Source organism: Triturus cristatus, chromosome 6 (assembly GCF_964204655.1).
Source record: "Triturus cristatus chromosome 6, aTriCri1.1, whole genome shotgun sequence".
Classification (NCBI taxonomy): domain Eukaryota; kingdom Metazoa; phylum Chordata; class Amphibia; order Caudata; family Salamandridae; genus Triturus; species Triturus cristatus.
The window spans coordinates 258,749,729-258,773,222 of record NC_140589.1 but is presented as its reverse complement, the minus strand read 5'-3'; the positions used below and the strand labels follow the sequence as shown (position 1 = coordinate 258,773,222).

Genomic DNA, 23,494 nt, shown 5'->3' with positions numbered 1-23,494 from the left:
GGTGGCTAGATTATGTGCAGGATCATGAACAGAAACTGTCCCTTCTGATAAATGTCACTCAGAGCAGTGTTATAATATAATGTACTAAAGTGAAAGGCTTTGGGGTGTTAGAGTAATACGCATTTTAAAAACTCATTTTTACAAGGCGTTTGCTGCCTGATTCATATTTCAAAATAAGCCAGATCCTCGACTCGGCTCTTGGTCGGTTCTCTAAATGAACTTGACAACTTGCCCACCTCTAACTCCTGTGCTCTAGTACACTACAACACGACGGAGTGTTGTAGTAAAAGGCTTTTTGGGAACTTGCAGTTTTTTTTTTTTGGTGGCACTGCCACAAAAATCCACACTGGTTTCCTGGAATCTATAGCTCCCAGCAGGCTGAGCCTGGCGCCATCTTGGGTGGGCCCCTATTATAAAGGGTGCTACCGCCCAAGGGTGTGTTGCTCAGTATTTTTGGCACAGCTCAAGAGAGGAGAATGGCCAGGATCTGGCTGAAACCTTCTCCGTTGTGCTGAGCTGAGAAAAGATCAGTGCACAGGTGAACACTGCAAATACACCTGTGGGAATGCACCACCTTCGCAGAACTTCACCCAGCCCCTCCAGCAGTGGCCCTAATACATGGTGCAGGAAGATACACCAATGGCTTTTTTAGTTCAATATCACCAGTGGACAGTAGCAACTATTGTCCCATCCACCAGGCTGACAAAGAAAAACATGTCCACTTCTGTTGCCATTAAACCAACAGACAAACATGTTAAAATAATCTTTTTTTAACAGGAGGTAATCCTTCTTTTAAATAGGTCATCCCTAATTAGGCCTTTCAGCCCACAAATTAGGGTGCCTAGTATTTGAAGGAGGAATACATAATTTTAAGTTGGAATGTTCCTATTGTGACTAGCCCCCAAAAGCTATTTTAACTGTAAAATGCTGGAGCTGATCCTATAAGAAAATATGAAGTTCAAATAAAATATTATTTTGCTAACTTTGACTTAGTATAAGCTACCAAGGTTATTCAGCCACTGTTTTTAATATTTATTCGCAACCAATTCAATGTTGACGTTGGATTTTTGATACACAGACAGGAAAAGTAACTTTTGAAAAGCTAGACTTACCCTGCCTGATGCCACATTAGGCTAGTTAGCGTTAGCCTGCCAGCAGCTGTCTTTGTCAGTGCTTTCCACTAATGAGGTGTGAAAACTGCTCCCAGAGCAAAAACAACGGCTAAAGCTTTTTGGGAAGAAGACCTTGGTGTGATGAATATTACTCGCTTCAGCTCAGAAGGAGCAGCTGGGGAGCTTTCAGGAACCTTTCTTTTTTTACTACTTGAACAAGACCAGGGTGAGGCCTGCCCAATCCATAGTGAAGTGAAATGGTGACCTTGGAAAAAGAAGCCCTTTGATACGAGGGCCAACTGTAGCCATCTTGGCACCAGCTCAGTCGGAGGGACAGCTGCCTCCAGAATCAGTGTGATGTGTTTACGAAGGTGTGTGAACTGCTCATTTGCCTAAACATTCCCTTGGCTGGGGCACCAGCCAACTTCAAGGGCAGAAGGGCTCTGCCATGTGGAATGTTACTCAGAATAGTGCACTGTAAGATAGTTTTAGTAAGGCAAACAGGATGTGCCTCAAAAGAGGGAAGGGGTCAGCCTGGAAGCTTTATGCTGATTGGTTAGGAAGTGTCCCAGAGGCACCCCTACGCACTGGCTAGTGAATCCTACAAAAGGGGCATGTCACCACTGGCTCATCAGAACACTTTCCTGACCTTTTGAAGAACAGAAGAGGACTGGGCGTGCTGTCTGTTACCTGTGGACCAACCTGAGGGGCTGGACCTGCTTCCACTTGTACCCTACACTGAGAAGTGGAATTCTAGGGTCAGTTGGTCTACCAGGACTTAACAAGCTACAAGGGGCCCTTTTCCTCGAGTAACTAGCTGACAAGTAGCAATTGGACCTGGACAGGAACCTGATGATGGTCTCTGCTGGAACGAGTCTTGGCCCCTTTGTGCCATACCTAAGGTCCTGGGAGCATTAAAAGTAACAAAGAGGAACTACTCCAGAAAATCTGAAAGTTGATACTTGGAAGATTTTGGGCATTCCAAGATCTCTGGAGCATCAACAGGATCTCGCAGCAAAGATATCCAATTCATTGAATACAGATTCCAGGATTGCCATGCTGAAGGATTTTGAACTTCAAAAAGAGACTAAGTTTAAAGGTAGAAATCTTGACTGGGTGAAGGTGTGAAAAGTATCCAACCAACGAGGACCAATAGCTTCTCATCCAAAAGCCATCCAACTTCAAAAGAAGTTCACAAAAAACAGCAAGCAACCCTGCCTCACTGGAGTATTTCCGCTTCCATTTCCATTTCAGAGTATAAGTCAGAAAGTAAAAATCTGTGACTGATACAACGCACTATGGGCCACATATATCTGTTTTGCATTCCCTAAATAGCGAATTTCAGGAATCGCTATTTAGGGAATGCAAAATGGTATGTAAGAAAATAGCGATTCCTACCAAGTCGCAATCGCAATTAGGGAATCGCTATTAGGAAATGCTACTTTATTAGTTCTTATGGGCCTAAAGGCCCGTAGGTGCAAATGGTTTTGCATTACCCAATTGGCAATTGCAAATTAGGAAATGCAAATCCAAATGTGCCCAGGGGCCTAAGACCCCCCTGAGGCACCCCAAAACAAATTGTGCACTTGTACAGTGCACACATCCCTAGGGGCTTAATGGCACTTTGAAAAATGCATTTTATGTGCATTTTCAAAAATTGCGCATGGTTACTATCGAGTCAATGGTAGTACCATTTCCTAAATGGCCAGTTAGCATTTAGGAAATGCATGGTATATTTGCTTTGAGTCACAATTTTAGGTAATCGCAAAAAATTGAGATTACCTAAAATGCACTGCCCTAGCCTTTCATACATCTTTTAAAAACACAGTACACAATGCATTTAAAAACAATCACAATCAAAATACAATAATCAAAAAAGTGGGAGAACGCATAAGACAACCAAATAAGGCTTTATAAAATACTAATCTGTTCCGATCATTAAGAGCACATGATTTTCCAAATGATCATCATTTATTCCATCAGATTGTTCATCAGATATAATACAAGTTATACGTCAACGCGTTTTGGTGGTTTACAGAGAATTTGACCACCTTCTTCAGGACACATTGATATCTCCCACATACATGACATAAAAACATGTTAAACCTGTATGCAGATTAGACTCAAATTTCCCACAAAAGACAAAAGTTCTGCTGTATGTGCATTAATCTATAGCCTTCTTACCCATTAAAGATCTCCACAACCCAGCAGAAAAGTGCTACCGCAAATTAAAAATAGGGCTGACCAGTTGTGTCAATTATTAATAACATTCATACTACCATTTAAACTACGAACACTTAAAGTCCATGCATCCATCCATACAAAAAAGTTATTCACCATATCAGTCCTTATCAATTAATCATTACTTATCAAATCGCATGATGGCCTCACAACAATCAGTTGGACTCACCAACTTAATGAGTCTCAATTTTAGGTTTGTTGCACTTTTTCTGACAAATCCCAACAAAACCCAGTGGATCAAAGTCTCATAAGGTTTCACAACAAGGTATTAAGGAAGGGACTACTACAAAGGAAATATATATAGAGATTTTTTTTCATCTAACCTTATATACCCTTCTCTTTTCCTATTTCACCAAAATCATCGGGCACAAATTTGTTCATGGCCTACCTTATAAATATAATCAGTCATCAGCAGTCTTCACCTTAAGCATGGGCCCTTGATCCTATGGTATATTTCAGTCACCCACACGGCGAGAAGATTTGTCTTCACTAGGATTTCAACCTGATCCTCATTTCACAGGCTTAACGGCTTCCTATACCTTCTAAGATGTGATATTAAAGATCTTACCAATTCTATACAATTGTGGAACTTAACTTTGGTTGAATTTGGAGTGCAATTCAGTGTGGACAGAGACGACAGGTGTGAATGATTGGAGCATTCTATGTACTTTTGACTGTATTCCTAGAGATTCAATTTCTGAAAAATTCGAATTTTAATGAACTTAATACATTTTGACTTACCAGGAATGATAAGAAACAACATTCGAGGAGGTGCTTCATGTTCTTTGCTGAAGAGATCTCTCCATGGGCCATACTTGAGCACTTGAGTGGCAGCTCCACTACAGTATATAAACTCTTCAAAAGGGTGAATTAACCCTTCCGACTCGTGTGCATGCATTTTCAATCTATGCGGAAAAGATAAGCAAAAAACAGAATAAGTAAGCTAGAAAGGTGGCACATACATAATAGTGCACTATGACCATTCAGCAGAACTTCCAACGCACGCATCTAGAGACAAAATATTGCGAGCGAAGACGCTCAGGTATGAACCACTCAATAATATCAGAACCTTGATTGCCCATTTTGTATAAACAAATCTATAATACCAGAACCTTGGCTGCCTGTTTTATATGAATCAATCAATAATATCAGAACCTTGGTTACCTGTTTTAAACATACACATTTGTATTCAGGGGTTTCTTAGAAATGAAACTTTTACAAATACATTATTATGCAACCAAATATATTCCAGTTTAAGTTTTCTGCATGCACCTAAGGATACCGTTTCTCTCCCATCATTTTGCAACCAATGTTTTTTTTCAAATTCCAATCAGAATTCAATGGAGTATTTACTTAAATTATTGGAAAATTCGCGCAGCTGCTGCAAGAGCCACTAATATCTCTCCTGTTGCCACTACACTGGGAGGGGTCCAATTACTAGCAGAATACCTGTGACCACTATTATCATGGTCAAACAGACGTCATCTAGTGGCCTTTGACCACAAAAATTTGAATTCTGGAAGTCAAAATGTCAGATCCAGTACAAACTAACGTCAAACATCGGCATTGCTCTTTAAGATAAATAAACCTTAGCCATTAACTATCCACACTTTGCACAAAGACAAGTGATTTCTTGCAGGAACATTTGAAACAAGTGCCCCTCGTTAAGTTGGTATTAGTGGCGCTTAAAATGTAGGTGATTCATAAAAGGACTTGTAACAACGTTATCACCCGATTAAACAAAAACATTCAGCCGCCATGGCACTGACTACTGCTGCTGCCCCTGCACCCCCTGGCTTGCACGGGGAAGACTTTTAATGAGAGAGTCCAATGACTGCCATGGGACGTGGAGCGGAACGGGGGGCTCTTTTGTTAATGTTCTCAGTATAGCAAGCAATGGTTTTGAGGATAAGAAGTGAGTTGCTCTGCTCCTCTAAGCCCCAGTGACCATTTTTTAAATGTGCGGGCTTTCAATTCACAGAAGCATCAGCTAAGAGCCAAGGTAGTCAAGAGGGTGTGGTGTAAGGGCCAGAGCCGCTGACTCTGGAGGTGGGGGGAACCAGGTTCGAGCGTCGGCTCAACATCCAGTGATTCTGGGCAAATCACTTAATCTTCCCTGCTTACCAAAAAAATAATGTGTCCTTGTGTGACGTAACTGGTGCTCATGTAAATCGCTCCAATACCTTCGGGTCAAGTTTGCGCTATATAAAAACCGCACACTGCTGTACAGATGCTGTGTATGCATGCACCCCTGTCTTTCAGTAGGGTAGAGCTCAGAGGACCCAATGGAGTCAGGGGCCAGTGCACGTAGCAGGTGTACAATAATGGACATTCTTAGGCAATTCTTTTTCTGTGCTTCTGGTGTTTCAGAGAGAGGACTGGGGAAGTATGTACTCAGTCATACAGATTCTGCACATTCACCAGGCTCTGCCTCCATCAAATCCATTTGCGAGGAAGGCTCAGAGATTTACAGACTAAACAGATTGGTGTTAGTGATCTTACACAATATGTACATGCTAGTGTACATACAAAGCAAACACAAAGAGACGATGGACGGAGTGCTGAAACATTTCAAACACTCCTCCCCAGTCATAGATCTGGGTTGAATCGATCATCATTCTTTAGCTTACTTTGCCACCCCAGTTCAGACACAGCTATATGCAAATCAGTCTTGACCCTGTCCCTCATGGGAACAGTCCAGCCCGAACTGCCAAGCCATGTCTTCCCTGAACCGGAAACAAACATCCTGGGACCGGTTTCGGGCAGTGTACATACAAAGCCAGCCCTCTCTTCAAACCTCACTTCAGATAAGTCTTTGATGATGTCCATAAGTATTTGCACTAGCATGCACATGCTGTGCACATTCAGTTGCAGTGGCCCCTCTCTCCTTACCTTACCAGACTCCCAAAGTTACATCATAGCTTTCTTGCACTACCTCCCGAAGAAGTGGCGGTGAATTAAAATCTCACTGCTGCCACATGTGGTACCTTGCAGGCTACCAGTGACAATGTGAGCAAGGTCAACTGAGCCTTGGAATTGTTTGAGGTCGGTAAACTGAGTCCCACCAAAATGCATCATAGTGCCAGATATCATTTGTAGCACTCGGACATGACCAAATAAATAACAAGCATTTGCAATGCAATAGGTCTCGCATTACTGAATGTTTGAGCTATTGGCGTTGCAAATAATAATGCAACACCAAGAGCTTAAACTTTCAGTAATGTGAGACCTATTGCATTGCAAATGCTTGTTTATTATGGATCAAGTGGACTAGGCTTTGAGGTCTGGAAAATAAGGAAATGGTTTTCATTAGGGGTCTTTTTTGTGAAACAAGAAATACATTTTTCTTAAACCATAACGCAAAACTGGCCAACGCACAAGTCGCTTCCTTGGGGCTAGTAATTGTGCCGAATGTTAATGCAAATTCCTATTTATGAGATAATCAACATCCAATTCTACAATGAGGTGAATGTCCGGATATTAACAAACATAGCAAATAACGGTATTAGTGCTTTAAATAACAAATTCTTATTAATGAGAGAAAGGTAATGTTCGCAAATGTTAAAAGGATTCTTGTCAATTCATCATGGCATGATGACCGCTGTGGTCTAATAGTGCGTGGTCTAGTAAAGTATACCGGTATAGCATTCAGTACCGGCTTTGGCCCTGAGGAAGTGACTTGTGTCGTGAAACATGTATTGGCCAGTTCTTTCGTTGTGGTTTAAGAAAAACTGATTTCTTGTTTCAAATAAAGACCACTAATCCATCAACGTTCTTTAGCTCACTTCGCCACCCCCAGTTCAGACCCAGCCATATGGGGAAGAGTTGCCACACTGAAACCCACGGTTCCTTGGCAGGTAACATGTGGAAAGAGCAAAGCCAGTCTCCGCTGAAGGCTACCAACCCCATGAGCAAGCTGCAGGGCAGTCAGAGGGCTATCCTCCCACAGGCATTGCTTCTCGCTGTTATATTCTCATGTGGAAGTCCGTGGGATCAGCCAGATAGGTCACTGAAGACATGTCTGTGGCATGTGATGGGCGGGCTGGGGCTTGCTCCAGACACCGTCCTATGGGTACTGAAGACATGTTTGTGGTATGTGATGGGCGGGCTGGGGCTGGCTCCAGACACCGTCCTATGGGCACTGAAGGCAGGTCTGTTGCATGTGATTGAGGGGCTGTTGGGATGAGATGGGCGGGCTGGCTCCAGGGACCGTCCTATGGCCACTGAAGACATGTCTGTGGCGTGTGATGGGCGGGCTGGGACTGGCTCCAGACACCGTCCTATGGGTACTAAAGGCATGTCTGAGGCATGTGAGCGCTGGGCTGGCTCCAGAGCTGCATACAGCTTGTTTGGTGAAATGTTTTAGGAGGTGGGATGTCCAACTGCCTCGTTCTGTCACATGACATTGCATCCTAGCGCCCCCCTCTCCTTTGAGGCACTGAATAATGCAAAACACCAGTATTACAGCTTGCTGCTGGGGGTGTCTTGGGGCTCAAAAACCCTAGCAGAGGCCTGTTAACGTGCAGGTCTACCTTGGGAGCCTTTCATCCTCCCAATGTCGATTAAGCGACTGCTGTCGAACTGGGTAATAAACAACACCTATTCTTTACACTGTTGCTAAACTGTGGCAATAACCTTGATGTAAAAAATATAATTCATTATAAAGAGGATCGCAACAATATAGGTAATTATTATTATTATATTAATAATTGTGGTGGGCATAGCTCACACTGCTCACTGAATAGTCTCTCGTGATCATTTAGATAGCAAGAGCCAAAAACGCCAAACTCAATAGCACCCATATGAGACCGACCTAGTAGGGATAACCCGACCTTGCCCGGTCGGGTTTGAACGTGTGGTACGTTTATGAACCCAGAGCTGCCCCTATCAGGGCACCCGCCATCTTGGATGAGCTTGGTGGAAATTCCAGTTGTCGAGTTGCAAATGGCTTCTATCGGACCCAGTTGCCTCACGTGGGTTCTAGGACAGTAAAGTACCTGTGAAGAACGCAGCACACACAGAGAAGGGCACTTAAAACCTCCATCAGAAACCAATAAAAAGCATTATAAAAGAGACCCCCCTTCTGGAATCCACCTGGGGTCCACTGGGAAGCAGCTCAATGGATCTCCGAAAGGTTGCAGGGCAGCCAGCACCTGGATCCAGCGGTCACCAGTAGTAACTGGGCGGCAGGAACTTCCTCCAGAGATGTTAACAAAGCACAGCCAGAGGGCAGACTAGGTCATGTCAGGCCCGGGCGAGATTTTGTACGCAGATTGTTTTGCATACATCTCTTTTATTCAAATAGATAAATACCATAGAACTCTGGGGATGTGGAGGGGGGTTTAGGTCAGCTTCTCCTTGAAGAACCGGGTCTGTCAGCAGCAGTGTGGAACACCACATACAGCGCACACAGAGTACCAAGGGAAAGTGACAGGGCAATGCATGAAGCACTTGGGAAGACCCGTGGCAGTGTAGCCTTCTAGACGCTATTATTCTTTATGTAGGTCTCTAAAGTTTATCACGTCTGTGAAGGATTAGCTCACCCTGTGCAGTTTTGTCTTTCCATCAACAGAACTACAAATCCCAGAAGCAATTTTTTTTGGGGTTGAAATTTGCAAATTATGTGGCAAATGCACAATAATGCTTAAAACGCCACCGCAGAATAGACATAATTGGAGCAGTATATAAACAGATTCCACCTACCTCAGCGAGGACTCCATGAACCCACGCAAACCCGCCTTCAATGGTCCTGAAACAGATTCGCCAATATTGGGCTGTACAGACATCCTGAATCATCGGGCAACTCCCGCGCCGCAGTCACCACACTGTTATTAAAATATTCTGCAGAACCAAAGCAGCTCTTTTGGTACATTTGAGATTAAAAAACGGCCGCGAAAGTGAAAGTAATCCCGGTAAAGCGCGGCACGCGCCCACGCACATTCACTGTAGCTCTAGGCTGGCCTGGTAGCACTTTTTGGAGCCCTCTCAATAAATCTCGCCAGACCAGTGCATGCACTGCGTCAGGCGAGACCTAAAAAGGAGTCCTTCTTATTACATGCATTTAGGGACAACCTTATACATGTAAGTTTATTGCTGGATAAACAAGGGTGTAAACAAACGGAGAGTAGACAATATACAGAGATGTGAAAAAGAAAGTACATCCTTTGAAGATTCTATGGTTTTTCATATTAAGACATACATGTCGTTCTATTAGTCCTTACCAAATCCGAACAGTAGTTAAATCTCACATCTGGCGATAAAGCACACACATTTAACTTTGTCATCATTTACAAGTTAGAAAAATCAGCCAACATTCAGTAGCTTTGTGTGAAAAAGTGAACCTCGCTATTCAGTAATGTATGGGACCAGGTTTAGCAGCAATAACTTAAAGAAAACCCTTACTGAGGTAGTTTATCAGTCGCTCACACTGCCTGGGAGGAGTTCTGGCCCAATCCTTCCCATAAAACTGCTTATGAAAACTGATGTTGAGGGCATTCAAGTATACACAGTTTTCTTTAGACCCACCATAGCATCTAAATGGGTTAACGTCTGGGCTTTGACTAGGCCATTCCAGTATCCTGATTCTTTTCTTTTTCAGGCATTGAGTCATCGATGTACACATGTTGGGGGACCTGGCAGCCTTAGGGTGGTCTTCCCAAAATTTTTGCCTGCCTCCCTTTATTTTTCTCTACTCGTTTTTGCTGGTTCTAGGACTCCGAGCACTTTACCATTGCTAACCAGTGCTAAAGTGAATGTGCTCTCTCCATTAAATGTGTTATGAATGACTTACAGCTGTTTGGTACATTTAATATACCTGTAAGTCCATTGGAAAGTGATATACCATCTTCCACTAACAAATGCTACATAATCGTTTTATCTTACCGCCCAGCCTTCTATAATCAAGGTAAATAGCAACTGACTTTAAGAAACTATTACTAAGTATTATAAAACCATACCAAATTAGATACCATACAAGGTCAAATATATGCATTCATAAATGCTTGTTATACACTTACAGACTGAAAGGACTAGCTAGCACGGTGAGTAGGCATCGGAGGAATGCCTTTAGAGGTTAAATAGCATGTTTGCATGCTACTGTTGTCTCCCTTAGGTAGATGTCACAACTGAGTGTTCCTACCAACAAGTATGTGACTTTGTGGACTGTGTGGACTGTATGAACAGGATCTGGCAGGCAGCGTTCACAGACAGGGTGCAAATGGCCACATGGATAGATATGCATGTCTGAAGCCTGCCTTGGCCAGAATGTTTTGTGAAGATAATTCAGATGTGTGAAGAAAGCTCAATGACTCCACAAACAATTGTTCTTTTTTTTTTTTTTGATAAACACATTTTTATTGATTTTACAAGAAGCACCAGCCAATCATCAAGATACCATGATAACAAAGGAGTATGTGCAATGATCTGGACAACCCAAAGGCCAAGTACATACAAATTCAAAAGACAGATTTTTGAGTCATTACCCGCGAGACTAAACCATGCCCCCCAACCACTTTCCCCAGACCCTACGGTATTTCTTGGGGCAGCCACGCGCTGCATACATTGTCTTCTCCTGCGTGGCGCACCAGTCAACCCCGGCCCGTCATTTCTCAACGGTGGGAGGATCAGGGCATTTCCAAGCAGCCGCTATGTCCCTCTTAGCCACTACCATCGCCGTGGTGTAAAATAAATTTTAGTTTCTGGACCCATCCAGCCCGTCTATTATGCCCAAGATCGCATGTTTTGGGTCGTGTGGGATCTCCCACCCCAATACCTCAGTGAGCTCCTCTTCAATGTCCCCCCAGAATCGCGCCAAGCGCGGGCATGTCCATACCATATGGAGAAAGTCGGCGGGTTCGTGACCGCACCTAGCGCAGGCAGGGGTCGGTTGGAGCCCCAGGCGATGTAGGCGTGCCGGTGTCAGATAGGCGGCGTGTAAGAAATAAAGTTGTCTCATACTCAATCTGGCGGAGGCAGTGACCGTCCTGGGTGCCATAAGGGCATCACACTAGTCCTCCTCCTCCAAGGCGCCCACCCACTCCTCTCATTGAGTCCGCAGCCGATCAAGTGATGTAGGGGTATTGTTAATGAGTGTCTGATAAATGCGGGAGATCCCCCCCCCTCCCCAGGTCCCCCAGCATGATTTGTGCTTCAGGAGGGCTGTGGTCCGGGAGTCGTGTACCGGTCGTGAGGTGCGCTTGAAGAGCGTGGCGCAGCTGTAAATATCTATAAGACTGTGAGTGATGTTGGGAATATCTGGCTTGAAGGTCCCGAAAGGAGCGCATGTGATCACCCACCCATACGTCGCCCAGCTGTGAAATACCTATAAGGTCCCAAGACCGAAAGCCCTGTAGCCCGTTGACTTCCCTGAGCCAGGTACCCTGCCAAAAGGGTGTGCACTGGGTTAGAGTGTGGGTCCATTTGGTGTGAAGCAGCGTGGCCCGCCAGGCCAGGAACACAGAACGCGTCACCTCTGGCAGGCGAGAGGGGACAGGTACCCCATACATCATCGACTGGAGGTTGGACAAGTCCAACTCACTGAATTCCAGCCTATAAGCCGGATCAGACCATCCACGGTTAAACCTGTCGTGCAGGGAGAGCAAACGCGTAGCCAGGTAATATAGATATAAATGGGTCATCCCTAAGCCCCCATCAAAGGAAGGGATCCAACCAACGCCCAGGGCTAATCGGGACCTGCCCTTCACTCAGAGGAATTTGGAAGCCAGGCTGTCAAGCGCCAGGAACCACGCTCTCGAGAAGTTGAGGGGGGTATTTTGAAGCATGTAGAGGAGTCTGGGAAGAATCACCATTTTGAAAAGTACAACTCTTCCCATGGGATTCAAAGGCAATGATTGCCATTTCGACAGGTCCGCCCTAGCCCGCTTCACCAGGGGAGTGACATTAAGAGCCCAGCTGAGTTCAGGGAGTAAAGTCATCCATATCACTAACAATTGTTCTTAACGTCTCCAGAGTTGCTCTTTCCTGGGATGAGGGGTAGGGGAATGTCCAGCAAGGGTCCCCTAAGAACTGGGACAGGACCCAGGGTAAGTGAAGAGTAGGACGGGTATGCAGCAGGCACATCCTTAGCCTCTGGTGGGGAGTTCATTGGAGTACATTGTACTCCACCACACAGAACACAGTGGTACAGACACAATGGAGACAAGTCACATCATAATCGTAATGAAGAGAAATAAATAGGAGCGCAAGGTCACCACATTAGGGTCACCGATGTAATGAATTTTCTGGGTCTATGCAGTCCCCTACATAGACCTCGGTGGGCACATTAGACCTGAGGATATGACAGTGTTAGAAATGGGATTTCTGGTTGGCTAGGGCATGCGCCTAAGCCAGGCAGAAAACACCACTCTAATCAGAGCAAGGGAGTTACACGCTGAAGATAACCCCTGCTCACCCCCTTGGTAGCTTGGCACGAGCAGTCAGGCTTATCCCAGAGGAATGTGTAAAGCGTTTGTGCAACAAACTCACACAGCAGTGACATCCTAGCACACCACAAAAGAAACTCCACCCAAGGTTATATACAAAATACACATTAGAATGCAATCACATATATACACTGTGCCACCTGGCACTAGGTATTACTTTACAGGGGATTATGTACACTTACAGGGCCAATCGGGCCACCGTCATCACCATTAGCATATAAGAAGTGAAAATCACAAACAACCCGTAGCTACTGGCAAGATGTGTCTAACAACCCACATTAGGCATAAACCCCTACCATAGTGTAAAAACAACAGTTGATGGACAGAATGCAGAACAATGTCATACATTTACCCCAGTACAGAGATCTGGGCCTAAATCCATCGGTATTTTGCTCACCATACCATTCCAGTTTGAACCCAGCCATATGCAAATCAGTCTTGACCCTGTGCCTCATGGGAACAGTCTAGCCCGAACTGCCAAGCCAGGTCCTCCCTGGACTGGAAACAAGCATCCTAGGATCGGTTTCGGGATTTCACCCCTCTTCAGCCAGGAAAGCTTGATTCCAGTGGTATCGCTTTGTTCGCCCTAAGTTGGCAGGGTATGCCCAGACGTTGGTCCCTTGCTCACTTTGCCACTGGATTCAAGATAGCCTGGCTGATGAGGGTTATGAACCCGAAACAGGTCCCAGGATGCTGGTTTCCGGTCCAGGGAAGACATGGCTTGGCAGTTCGGGCTAGACTGTTCCCATGAGGCACAGGGTCATACTGATTTGCATATGGCCATGTCTGAACTGGGGTGGTGGAGTGAGCTAAAGAATGATGATGGATTAAACCCAGATCAGTTGACTGGGGGTGAGTGTTTGATTTGCTCAAACGCTCCGTCCATCATCCCCTTTGGTATCACCTACCATAGTGTAGCACAGTAAACACAGGTCCTAATACCCCTAGCCCAAACACATTAGGCATACATATATTCAGCAATGCATCATAGTATGACCATGATAAGAGGCGCACATTACAACCGCATCAGGCATTAGCCATTGCTTCATAGTTGCACATGTCATCAAACCGTGGTTAGGGAGGGAAAACGTGAAACACAATGTAAGCAGGAAGAGCTTACAGGCTTATGGAGGGGCCGAAAGGAACTAAAGAAGGGAGTGCACCCTCCCGTGTTTTAACACTGTTTTACCAAAAAAGTACTCCCCAATAATCCAATCACTGATAAGTGGTCGGGTCTGTTAGAACAATCCCTAAACTCTAACTGCGTGGAAATCCCTACGTGAAGCTGCTAAAGGAACACCACTATTGAGTGGGAAAGGGGGCAAATCCTTTTGTTTTATATTCCCTTGCACACCCTAGTGGTGTCATGCTTCATCATCGGGACACCCTGACGCCTAGAAGTCAGGGTGGGCTCAACCATCTTTCAGGGAGCTCTTAGGAAGACGTTTTTGGCCAGGGGGATAAAGATTAAAAGCTCACCAACAGATCCCAGTTTCTCTTTATTCTTGGATCTGCCAGGGGTAATAATAAAATATAAAGATAGGGTCAGTAGGGATATTATGGTCCGAAGACCCTATAGCCAACATGTTTCAGTCCGTGTTAGCCCCATCAAGGGAGCTGGACTTTCTTCAGGGCGAGACTGTGTGCCCCCTGGTATGAGTAGTAAAGAGAATTTCCCTATTCTACTTTCAATAAGGGCAGGTAGCTGCTCCTTATTATTTTTGGACAAGTTTGTCTCGTGTATTCATTCCATCTGGGAAGAGAAACAGAGAAGAAAGAGACACCACACATCGTTGTATTTAGAGTTCTAGATTGTTCATATCTTAACCTGTGGTGAAAGGTTTTCCCAATGAAAACGCAGAGGTTGCGTGTGAAATCACACCTTGTCTATCACACGCTCGTGTTTTCATAATGCCCATTAAAGTGGTGGCACTTCGCCGCATCCTGTCAACTTCCACTCTCAAGTGTGTTGTTGGCATTGATACAACATCCGTGTCATTCACTCCCACTCAAACTCGTAACTTTAAAAATCGCCGTATCGCTCAGAAATATTAAAATATGTTAAACAGACTCTCTCTCCGTACTCGTTCGTGTGTGTATATATCCCTTAATCCGTTTTGGGAGAGGTTTCAACTCCTAGTGGAACCTCACCACTCTGTGGGGTAGCCCTGTAGTCAAACTCGGTTTGTTCACAGAAGTATAGACAATCACAATCATCAGGTTTTTGAATTTGGTGAATTTTTGAGACGCCAGAACAGTCGGCCAACAGTTGTGATGGGGAAGACAAAACAGACAACAATCATGAGAACAGTGATGGAGGCTGGGTCCCGAGGGGGCTGGCTCTCTCTCATACCTTGTATTTGTGATTCCGCTTAATATTTACTCATGCCATCAAGGGTCCTGCCCCTCGTTCCGTCCTACTTGGAGGTGGTTCCACCGCTTGGATTTCCGAGTTTCGCTCGATCTCCCCCCCATTTCCGGGTCGCATGATTTGCGTCAGAGCGACTCGAATAGGTATTATGGGTGATGTAGTTCTAAACTGAAACCAACGCTCTGTTTTCAATATGAATTCTCAGGGGTAATTCTTATTGTTGCGTCTGTATCGCGTGAATCGAGTCAGAGCGACTCGCATAGGTATTACGGGTAATGTAGTTCTAAGCTCATACTACCGTTCTGTTTACCAAGTGAATCCTCAATCACAAGATGCCAGATTTTTAAACTTTAGGAATCAGCTCCATATCATGACATATAGATATACAGTCAGTTACCTATTCTTGTTAAGTTGGTTCCACGGTATTGAATCGTTCAGTCCGAAGATGTGGGTTCTTAGTCTGTACACCCATCGCTGTTCCCGTTCGAGTAGGATTTTGGACATGTCACCATCACCCTTCACCTTCTCAATTACTGTCCACCACAAGCCTGTGTCTGTGTGTTTTTTCTCTATATAGTGAGCAGTGAGTCTAGTTGATGCTATTGCCCTTCTGATTGTACTTCTATGCTCACTTATGCACACTTTTATTATTCTCCCTGTCATTCCAACATACATGAGCTGGCAAGGGCATTTGATGAGGTAAATTACCTTATCGGTGTTACAATTTGTGTGTGATCGTTGTTCCCATGCGTACCGCATGCCTAGGTCTATTTCTTTCGTGTGCTCAGTGAAAGGGCAAGCTACACAGGAGCCACATGGGTAATGACCCATGACTCCTGGTTGGTTCCATAGTGTTAATTGGTGTGTTTTTGTTTTAGTCTTCCTGAAGTCAGTGTGTATAAGGGAGTCCCTGAGACTCCTGTTCCGTTTGAAGGAGAACATTGGCTTCTCAAATTTCAATTTATATGAAGTCTAGACTGTCCACTTTTTCTTAATGATTTTTTTTAATGTCATTGATGACGCATTAAAAGTTGTAACACATATGAGTGTGTCCTGTTCTTCTTTTTGGTGCGATTCTAGTAGGGCCTCCCTGGATGTGTTGCGGGATCGTTTCTTCGCTTTGTCAATAATCCTCTTGGGATAGGATCTTTCTTCTAATTTTTTTGCCAGATTTTCTGCTTCCGCTTTGTGTTCATTAAGGTCTGCACAATTTCTGTGGATTCGTAAGAACTGGCCCACCGGCAGGTTCTCCCTTAGGGCACGGGGGTGAGCACTATTAAAATGTAATAAGCTGTTTTTATCTGTTGGTTTTGAAAAAAGGGAACTAGTAACCCCTCCGTTCTTTGCACTGAGTTTAACATCCAGAAATGACACCTGTTCTTGGTTATGAGACATAGTAAATTTCAGGTGTGGATTGAGTTGATTTATCCACATATGAAAATTGGCCAAAGTGGCTGTGTCACCCTCCCAAATCACCAGGATGTCATCTATGTAGCGCCACCATCCCTTTATGTTGTCAGAATAGGGGTTCGGGGTCCAGACATGTTCTTCTTCTAGTTGTCCAACATACAAACAGGCTATACTGGGTGTGAACGTACTGCCCATCGATGTACCGTGGACCTGTAGATACAATTTCTCCCCGAACCTGAAGAAATTCTCCTTTAATGCTAGGCGCATTAGTGTGATAACCCAACAAACTGGGGCATCCGAGGTCCATTCCTCCTGATGTAAAAGTGTTTCAATTACTCAAATGCTTTCATCCTGCGGAATACTGGTATATAATGCGTCCACACGAAGACATTGTGTCTCGGATCGTATGCGACATCTTGTAGGACATTCAGTAGGTGTTTGGTGTCTTGTATGTAAGACCTGATGCGTGTTACTAGGGAACAGAGGAACCAGTCAGTGTATTTTGACAAAGGTTCCAAAAGGGAACCAATTCCGGATACAATGGGCCTCCCCGGTGGTGGAATTTTACCTTTGTGAATTTTAGGTATCGTGTAGAAGACCGGTGTTCTCGGGTCTTCACAATTCAAGAATTCATGCTCTTTTTTATTTATCCATTTTTAGTCCAGTGCTTCAGTGGTCAAGGTACTTATAGTTTTCCTAAGATGAGTAGTAGGATCTCTGGAGATAGGTTTGTAGTATTTGGTGTCTGACAGTAAGTTGATGCAGGCTGTTCTGTAGGCTGAGGTGCTCTGTATCACCGTAGCGCCGCCTTTGTCTGCTGGTTTTATAATAATATCAGATCTAGTGCTTAGTTCTTTCAGGGCCTCTCGTCCTTTGTTGCTTAGGTTTTCAAAAGTGCCCTTTCTGATGGGTAAATTCTCAATCTCATTTGACACAGCCTCTTCAAAGGCAATAACTTCCAGGGGCATCACAGAAGCAGGAGGGAAGAAATTTGACTTCAAAACGTAAGGATGTATAGTTGTGGTCATCAACCGGTGTCTCTTTATCCATAAAGAATGTTTTTAACATTATCTTACAGAAACATTCGCTCAGTTCACATCTTATCTGGAATTTATCCAGATAGGCCGTTGGCACAAATCCAAGTCCTTTGTTGAGGACATCAATTTCTTCTGTTGTTAAGGTAATGTCTGTGAGGTTCAACACTAGTACCGGGATGTTCTTGTCCCTGCTGTTGGTCCTTTCGTCATACTCCGTGTATTCACTGTTGTGTTGCTGTCTTCCCATTGGACCCGTTTTCCCACGTTGTTCCTCCTGCCACGTTTTCCTCTCCTTCCGCCCTGCCCTAAAAAACGGTTCTGATTGAAATTTGGCTGGAAGTATGGTCCCGTCTGGAAGTGTTGTGGTCCCTGGAATGGGGGTGGTCCATGATAAGGCATTGGGCCAAATGCCCCTGGCCATGGGTACATCTGTGGGGGTTGGTAGCCCTGATTGTAATTTCCTCTTCTTGGTCTCCTTGGTCTACCTCTCCAGCTCCTGTTTGAGTCATCACTTGACCAGCCCTCTTGGTCTGATTCTGAGTTGTTAGAGTCTCCTTGGTATGAAGATCCAGAGTCTGAGTTTTCTTGGCCCTTGTAATCTTCTTTTATGTATGGATATACCTTTTCATGAGCGAACTTTTTGAGATCTTTCTGCAGTTTGTTCACCTTACTTTGCATCAAGAAGTCTTTGTGTTCGCTGATTTCTTTATTCACCTCTTCTAATTTTTTCTTATATAGAGTAATTTTTATTTCCCTCATCAGTGCATCTTCACTGGTTTTTATTTTGATAAGGATTGCTTCTGAGAGGCGTTTGGCGGTATTTATAATTAGTATTAACCGGTCGCGGGTGCATCGCCACGCGATTAGTGACCACTCTTTTTTGAACTGTTGGTCATCTAGAAAGATCCTAGGGGCGTTAGTTACCAAAAGACCCCTAGGTGCAGCATTCCCCCGTAAATATTCCATTAGAATGGCTCCATGAAGGAGGATCTTCATCTGGGTGTGTTTGAGTTCCTTCAGTTCATCCCAGACCCTTGACGGCGTGAGTAAATATGGAGCGGACTCACAAATACAAGGTATGAGAGAGAGCTAGCCCCCTCGGGAGCCAGCCTCCATCAGTGTTCTCATGATTGTTGTCTGTTTTATCTCCCCCATCACAACTGTTGGCCGACTGTTCTGGCGTCTCAAAAATTCCCCAAATTCAAAAACCTGATGTTTGTGATTGTCTAAACTTCTGTGAACGAACAGAGTTTGACTACAGGGCTACCCCACAGAGTGGCGAGGTTCCACTAGGAGTTGAAACCTCTCCCAAAACGGGGTAAGGGATATATACACACACAAATGAGTACGGAGTGAGAGTCTGTTTAACATATTTTAATATTTCTGAGAGATACGGCAATTTTTAAGGTTACGAGTTTGAGCGGGAGTGAATGATTCGGATGTTGTATCAATGCCAACAACACACTAGAGAGTGGAAGTTGCCAGGATGCGGCGAAGTGCCGCCACTTTAATGGGCATTATGAAAACACGAGCGTGTGATAGGCAAGGTGTGATTTCACACGCAACCTCTGCGTTTTCATTGGGAAAACCTTTCACCACAGGTTAATGTACATAAACGCATGAAGATATGAACAATCTAGAACTCTAAATACAACGGTGTGTGGTGTCTCTTTCTACTCTTCTTTTCTTCCCAGATGGAGTGAATACACGAGACAAACTTGTCCGAAAATAATAAGGAGCAGCTACCTGCCCTTATAGAAAGTAGAATAGGGAAATTCTCTTTACTACTCATACCAGGGGGCCCACAGTCTCGCCCTGAAGAAAGTCCAGCACCCTTTATGGGGCTAACACGGACTGAAACATGTTGGCTATAGGGTCTTAGGACCATAATATCCCTACTGACCCTATCTTTATATTTTATTATTACCCCCGGCAGATCCACGAATAAAGGGAACCTGGGATCTGTTGGTGGGCTTTTAATCTTTATCCCCCTGGCCAAAAACGTCTTCCTAACAGCTCCCTGAAAGATGGTTGAGCCCACCCTGACTTCTAGGCATCAGAGTGTCCCGATGATGAAGCATGACACCACTAGGGTGTGTGAGGGAATATAAAACAAAAGAATTTGCCTTCTTTCCCACTCAATAGTGGTGTTCCTTTAGCAGCTTCACGTAGGGATTTCCACGCAGTTAGAGTTTAGGGATTGTTCTAACAGACCCGACCACATATCAGTGATTGAGTTATTGGGGAGTACTTTTTTGGTAAAGTAGGGATGGAAAACACCTTCCTCCCACCTGTGGTGGGGATGCTTTCCTCAGTCCCCGCCGCTTGGGCAATAGCTGTAATACCACAAGAATTGCCCCTGAAGCAGCCTCTGTGCTCCTAATGCCCACAACTGAAAATAAAGTAATGCCCCCAAATGCAGCCAGGAATGCAGTCGGGCCCAGGTTGGCTGCATGAAACCCAATGAGAGCAGAAACACGGCACCAGGCTGCACGGAGCGCCATGCGGTCCGGCTGGCAACACACCAACTAAAGTCCAGCAGGCGAATCTCTGCCCTCCCTCGCCCCCTGGCCCCTCTTCTCAGGACCGGTGAGCACTCTGGTGGGAGGGGGTCCACAATAAAAAGCACCCGCACTGTCAAGGGTGCACAAGCTCCACAATATGACTCCTCTACCTGGGAGCACCGCCGACTGCGGCATCCTCACCCGGCCTTTACTTCTTGTACAAGGCGTGTGAGAAGCCCCCATTACACGAGACCTCTCTGGGTCTCGGACGTTTATTCGGGAGGGAAGCCGACACCTTGCTCCCCCCTCCTCTGTCCTGACTCCACATAGGCAATGCCCCCCACCTCACAGCAACCAGAGCCCACTCCGAGAGAGCCCAGCCCCACTCACCACTCCTTGGGGGCTGGGCAGGTGAAGTCGCAGCTGTCCGCTGCAACAGATGGCCCGGCTCCAGTATTCCTTGGTGGGAGGCTGCAAATGCCGGTGCTCTGGTCTGGCTCTTCAGATCAGGTACACTCAGGCCACTATCCCGGTTCTTCTTTTGGGACTGTGGTCATGCCTCCATCCACACTCGGGAGTCACATGGGGCTCTCCTCTCCTCCCAGGGTGCTCCGTCCAATAAGGCAACAGGCGCCTGGCTTCAGGCACCCCCCAGCGTTTGTTTTTAGCAGCACCGCCCACAATCATGCTTCCTGGGCACAGCTCCGCCCACAACCAGGCAGACTCTGCCTGACTTCCTCCTCTCGGCATGGCTGCTTTCACCGTATTCCCTATCAGAGCCTCGGGCTTAGAAGTCTATATTTTAGCAGCGTCCTCCCCGCGCTGTACTAAGCAGAGGAACACCCCTTCGGCTATAGGTTTCTCAGCTCTTTCCGAGCACACTACAATACGGGCAGAAAAAAAAAATGCCACACAAGCCAAAGTCAGGGCTCACCTACACCAGCCACAAAACTTCTACATTGCTCCACGCGCTTCTGCCAATCGGCCCAGATAAACCACATAGCCCTGGGGGATCACTAGAAGGCAGGGACCAGGCACCACAGGCAGGCCAGCACGCAGGGCCCCTTAGCAAGGGGGGGGGCAGCTCCTTCAGCTCCCTCCAGTCAGCAGGGGCTAGGTCCCAAACGGCGGTTCCTCCTGGCAGGGAGTTCCTCAGGTCCCAAGTAAGCACACAGCTCTCTTTTATGGGGTCACAGCCCCAATACTTATACCCCAAATGTCTTTGTTCTCCCCCTGGCCCAGGGCTCTGCACCCGGTCCAAACCAGTTCTGGGTGCACCACCACCTCCTTTGTCAGTGTGGGCTCTGGCCCCAGGCACACCTAAGGGAGGACGGAGCCAGCATTGTGGAAGGCAGGCACAGTCCCATTCAGTCCCAGGGGCTACTCCTCCCACCACTCCAAATGCAGATTGTGCTATTGAGCCTGGTGCTGACTCACCCACCCCTGTCACTCCAGAGCCAGACATGCAATACACATCAGGCAGACACAAAGACACACAGCACACAGAAATGCCCACTTCTAAAAGTGGCATTTCTAAAATAGTGATAGTAAATCTGCAAACACCATTGCGCAGCATTTATTACCACTATTCCAAATATACCAAACTTGACCACTCTACTCCACTCAGATCAGGAATTACCACTGAAGCGCATTACAGGGAATCCCCAATGCATTCCTATGAGAGGGCAGCCTAACAGTAGTGAGAAATCAAAAATGGCTGTTCGTCACTACCAGGACATGCCACACAGTTATGGCACATGTCCTACCTTTTACCTACAATGCACCCTACCCATAGGGCTAGCTAGGTCCTGCCTTAGGGGTGACTGATATGTAGTAAATGGGGAGTCACAGACGTGGCATCCATTTTATGTACCACATCACAGCGGCAGTAAACTGCGCGCACAGGCCCTGCAATGGCAGAGGCCTGAGACAGGTTTGAAAGGCTATTTTGGTTGGTGGCGCAATCAGCGCTGCAGGCCCACCTGTAGCATTTAATTTACTGGCCCGGGGTAAATGATATACCACATTACTGGGGACTGATAGGTAAATTAAATACGCCAAACAGGTGTAGACCAATCCTACCATGTTTACCACAGAGAGCACACGCACTTTACAGTGGACAGCAGTGCTAAAGTGCCCAGAGTCCTGAAACCACCAACACCAGGTCAGAAATAAGACTAGGAGGAAGGCAAAAAGTTCAGGGATGACCCTACAAAAAGGGCCAAGTCCAACAGACGGCAACAGGCCAAGTCGAATGCAGGCAAAGAAGGCATCAGTCCCCGTCCTTGTACTTCTTTCCCTAGTGTTAGTTACCGCAATATGGACCCAGTGGCCTCAGCAATAAACCGTATTGTTTTACTGCAACCATCTAAATTAGCCTTCATGTACTGTACTTTAAAAAGCATTTCCTTATAAGTATGGCCACAAATATAATTTTGTCTTTGTTCATAGATGGAAACAGACTCTGGAATTTAACTTGACACTCAGATTTTCACATCTGTGAAGACAACTGTTTATAAAATTAAAAAAAGAAAATCTCCAAAATGTTTAGAATTTAAAGATTTAAAAGCTAGGGGCTTTAGACACTCCACAATTGTTTCCAGAGATCAAAGTCTGGCTTAAAGTACACATTTTATAAAATTACGTAAGGAATCAAGTTTATCTAGATTTCTCTAGTGTTTATCAAGCAATTTGCTAACATTCTAAGAAGTAGCATATGCCCAGTCTTACACCCTCCACCACTTAATGACATAAAATGGTCAGAATCCAAAAGCTCATCGCTAGCATACATTAATTAAAAACAAAAATTGTGTTAATCTACATTTCAATTTTCAATACATCATAACACACATTTTAACTTGACATCAACGCTTTAACACTAATGCTTAATAAAATATCTCAAATTAAAACACTTTCAAGCTAAGGCTTTCAACTGTAAGGTGAAGAGGCAGTGCAGACTCGTAACTACATACAATATGTACATAGGCTCTGCTTACAAGGTACCGAAACTGCTTCACATCTTAAAGTAATATATTCAAATTAAATATGCCTTAATAGTGTTTATTCATCATCCTACCTACATAGTAGTGCAAAATGCATCCATCGACATTTTCAAAATAATAGAACAGCTACATTTTCATGTCAACTATTATCGTCTAGACATAAATCATAACAGCACAATTACTGAAACCACTTATACATTTATCAAAAAAACGTGTATTTGTCAATTATCCTTTATGGGCCACTATATCCCCAGGGACCCTAATGTAGTATTTTATACCCAATGAGCTCATGAAATTCACACCAGCAATCCCATATGTTGGAGCATTTGAGTCGTCATTCCCTACTTTTATATATCACACTTTCACTGGCATTCCAC

General features: G+C 45.0%; 1 protein-coding gene across 1 annotated transcript in view; it reads right to left on the bottom strand.

Moving 5' to 3' along the window:
- Nucleotides 1-23,494, bottom strand: part of LDAH (lipid droplet associated hydrolase) — a 1,007,651-nt gene that overhangs the window by 944,243 nt on the left and 39,914 nt on the right. Inside the window, exon 2 of the mRNA XM_085610617.1 lies at nucleotides 4,095-4,258. Coding sequence (XP_085466743.1) covers nucleotides 4,095-4,251 — 157 coding nt within the window. The 5' untranslated portion in view covers nucleotides 4,252-4,258. The remainder of the gene's footprint in view (nucleotides 1-4,094; nucleotides 4,259-23,494) is intronic.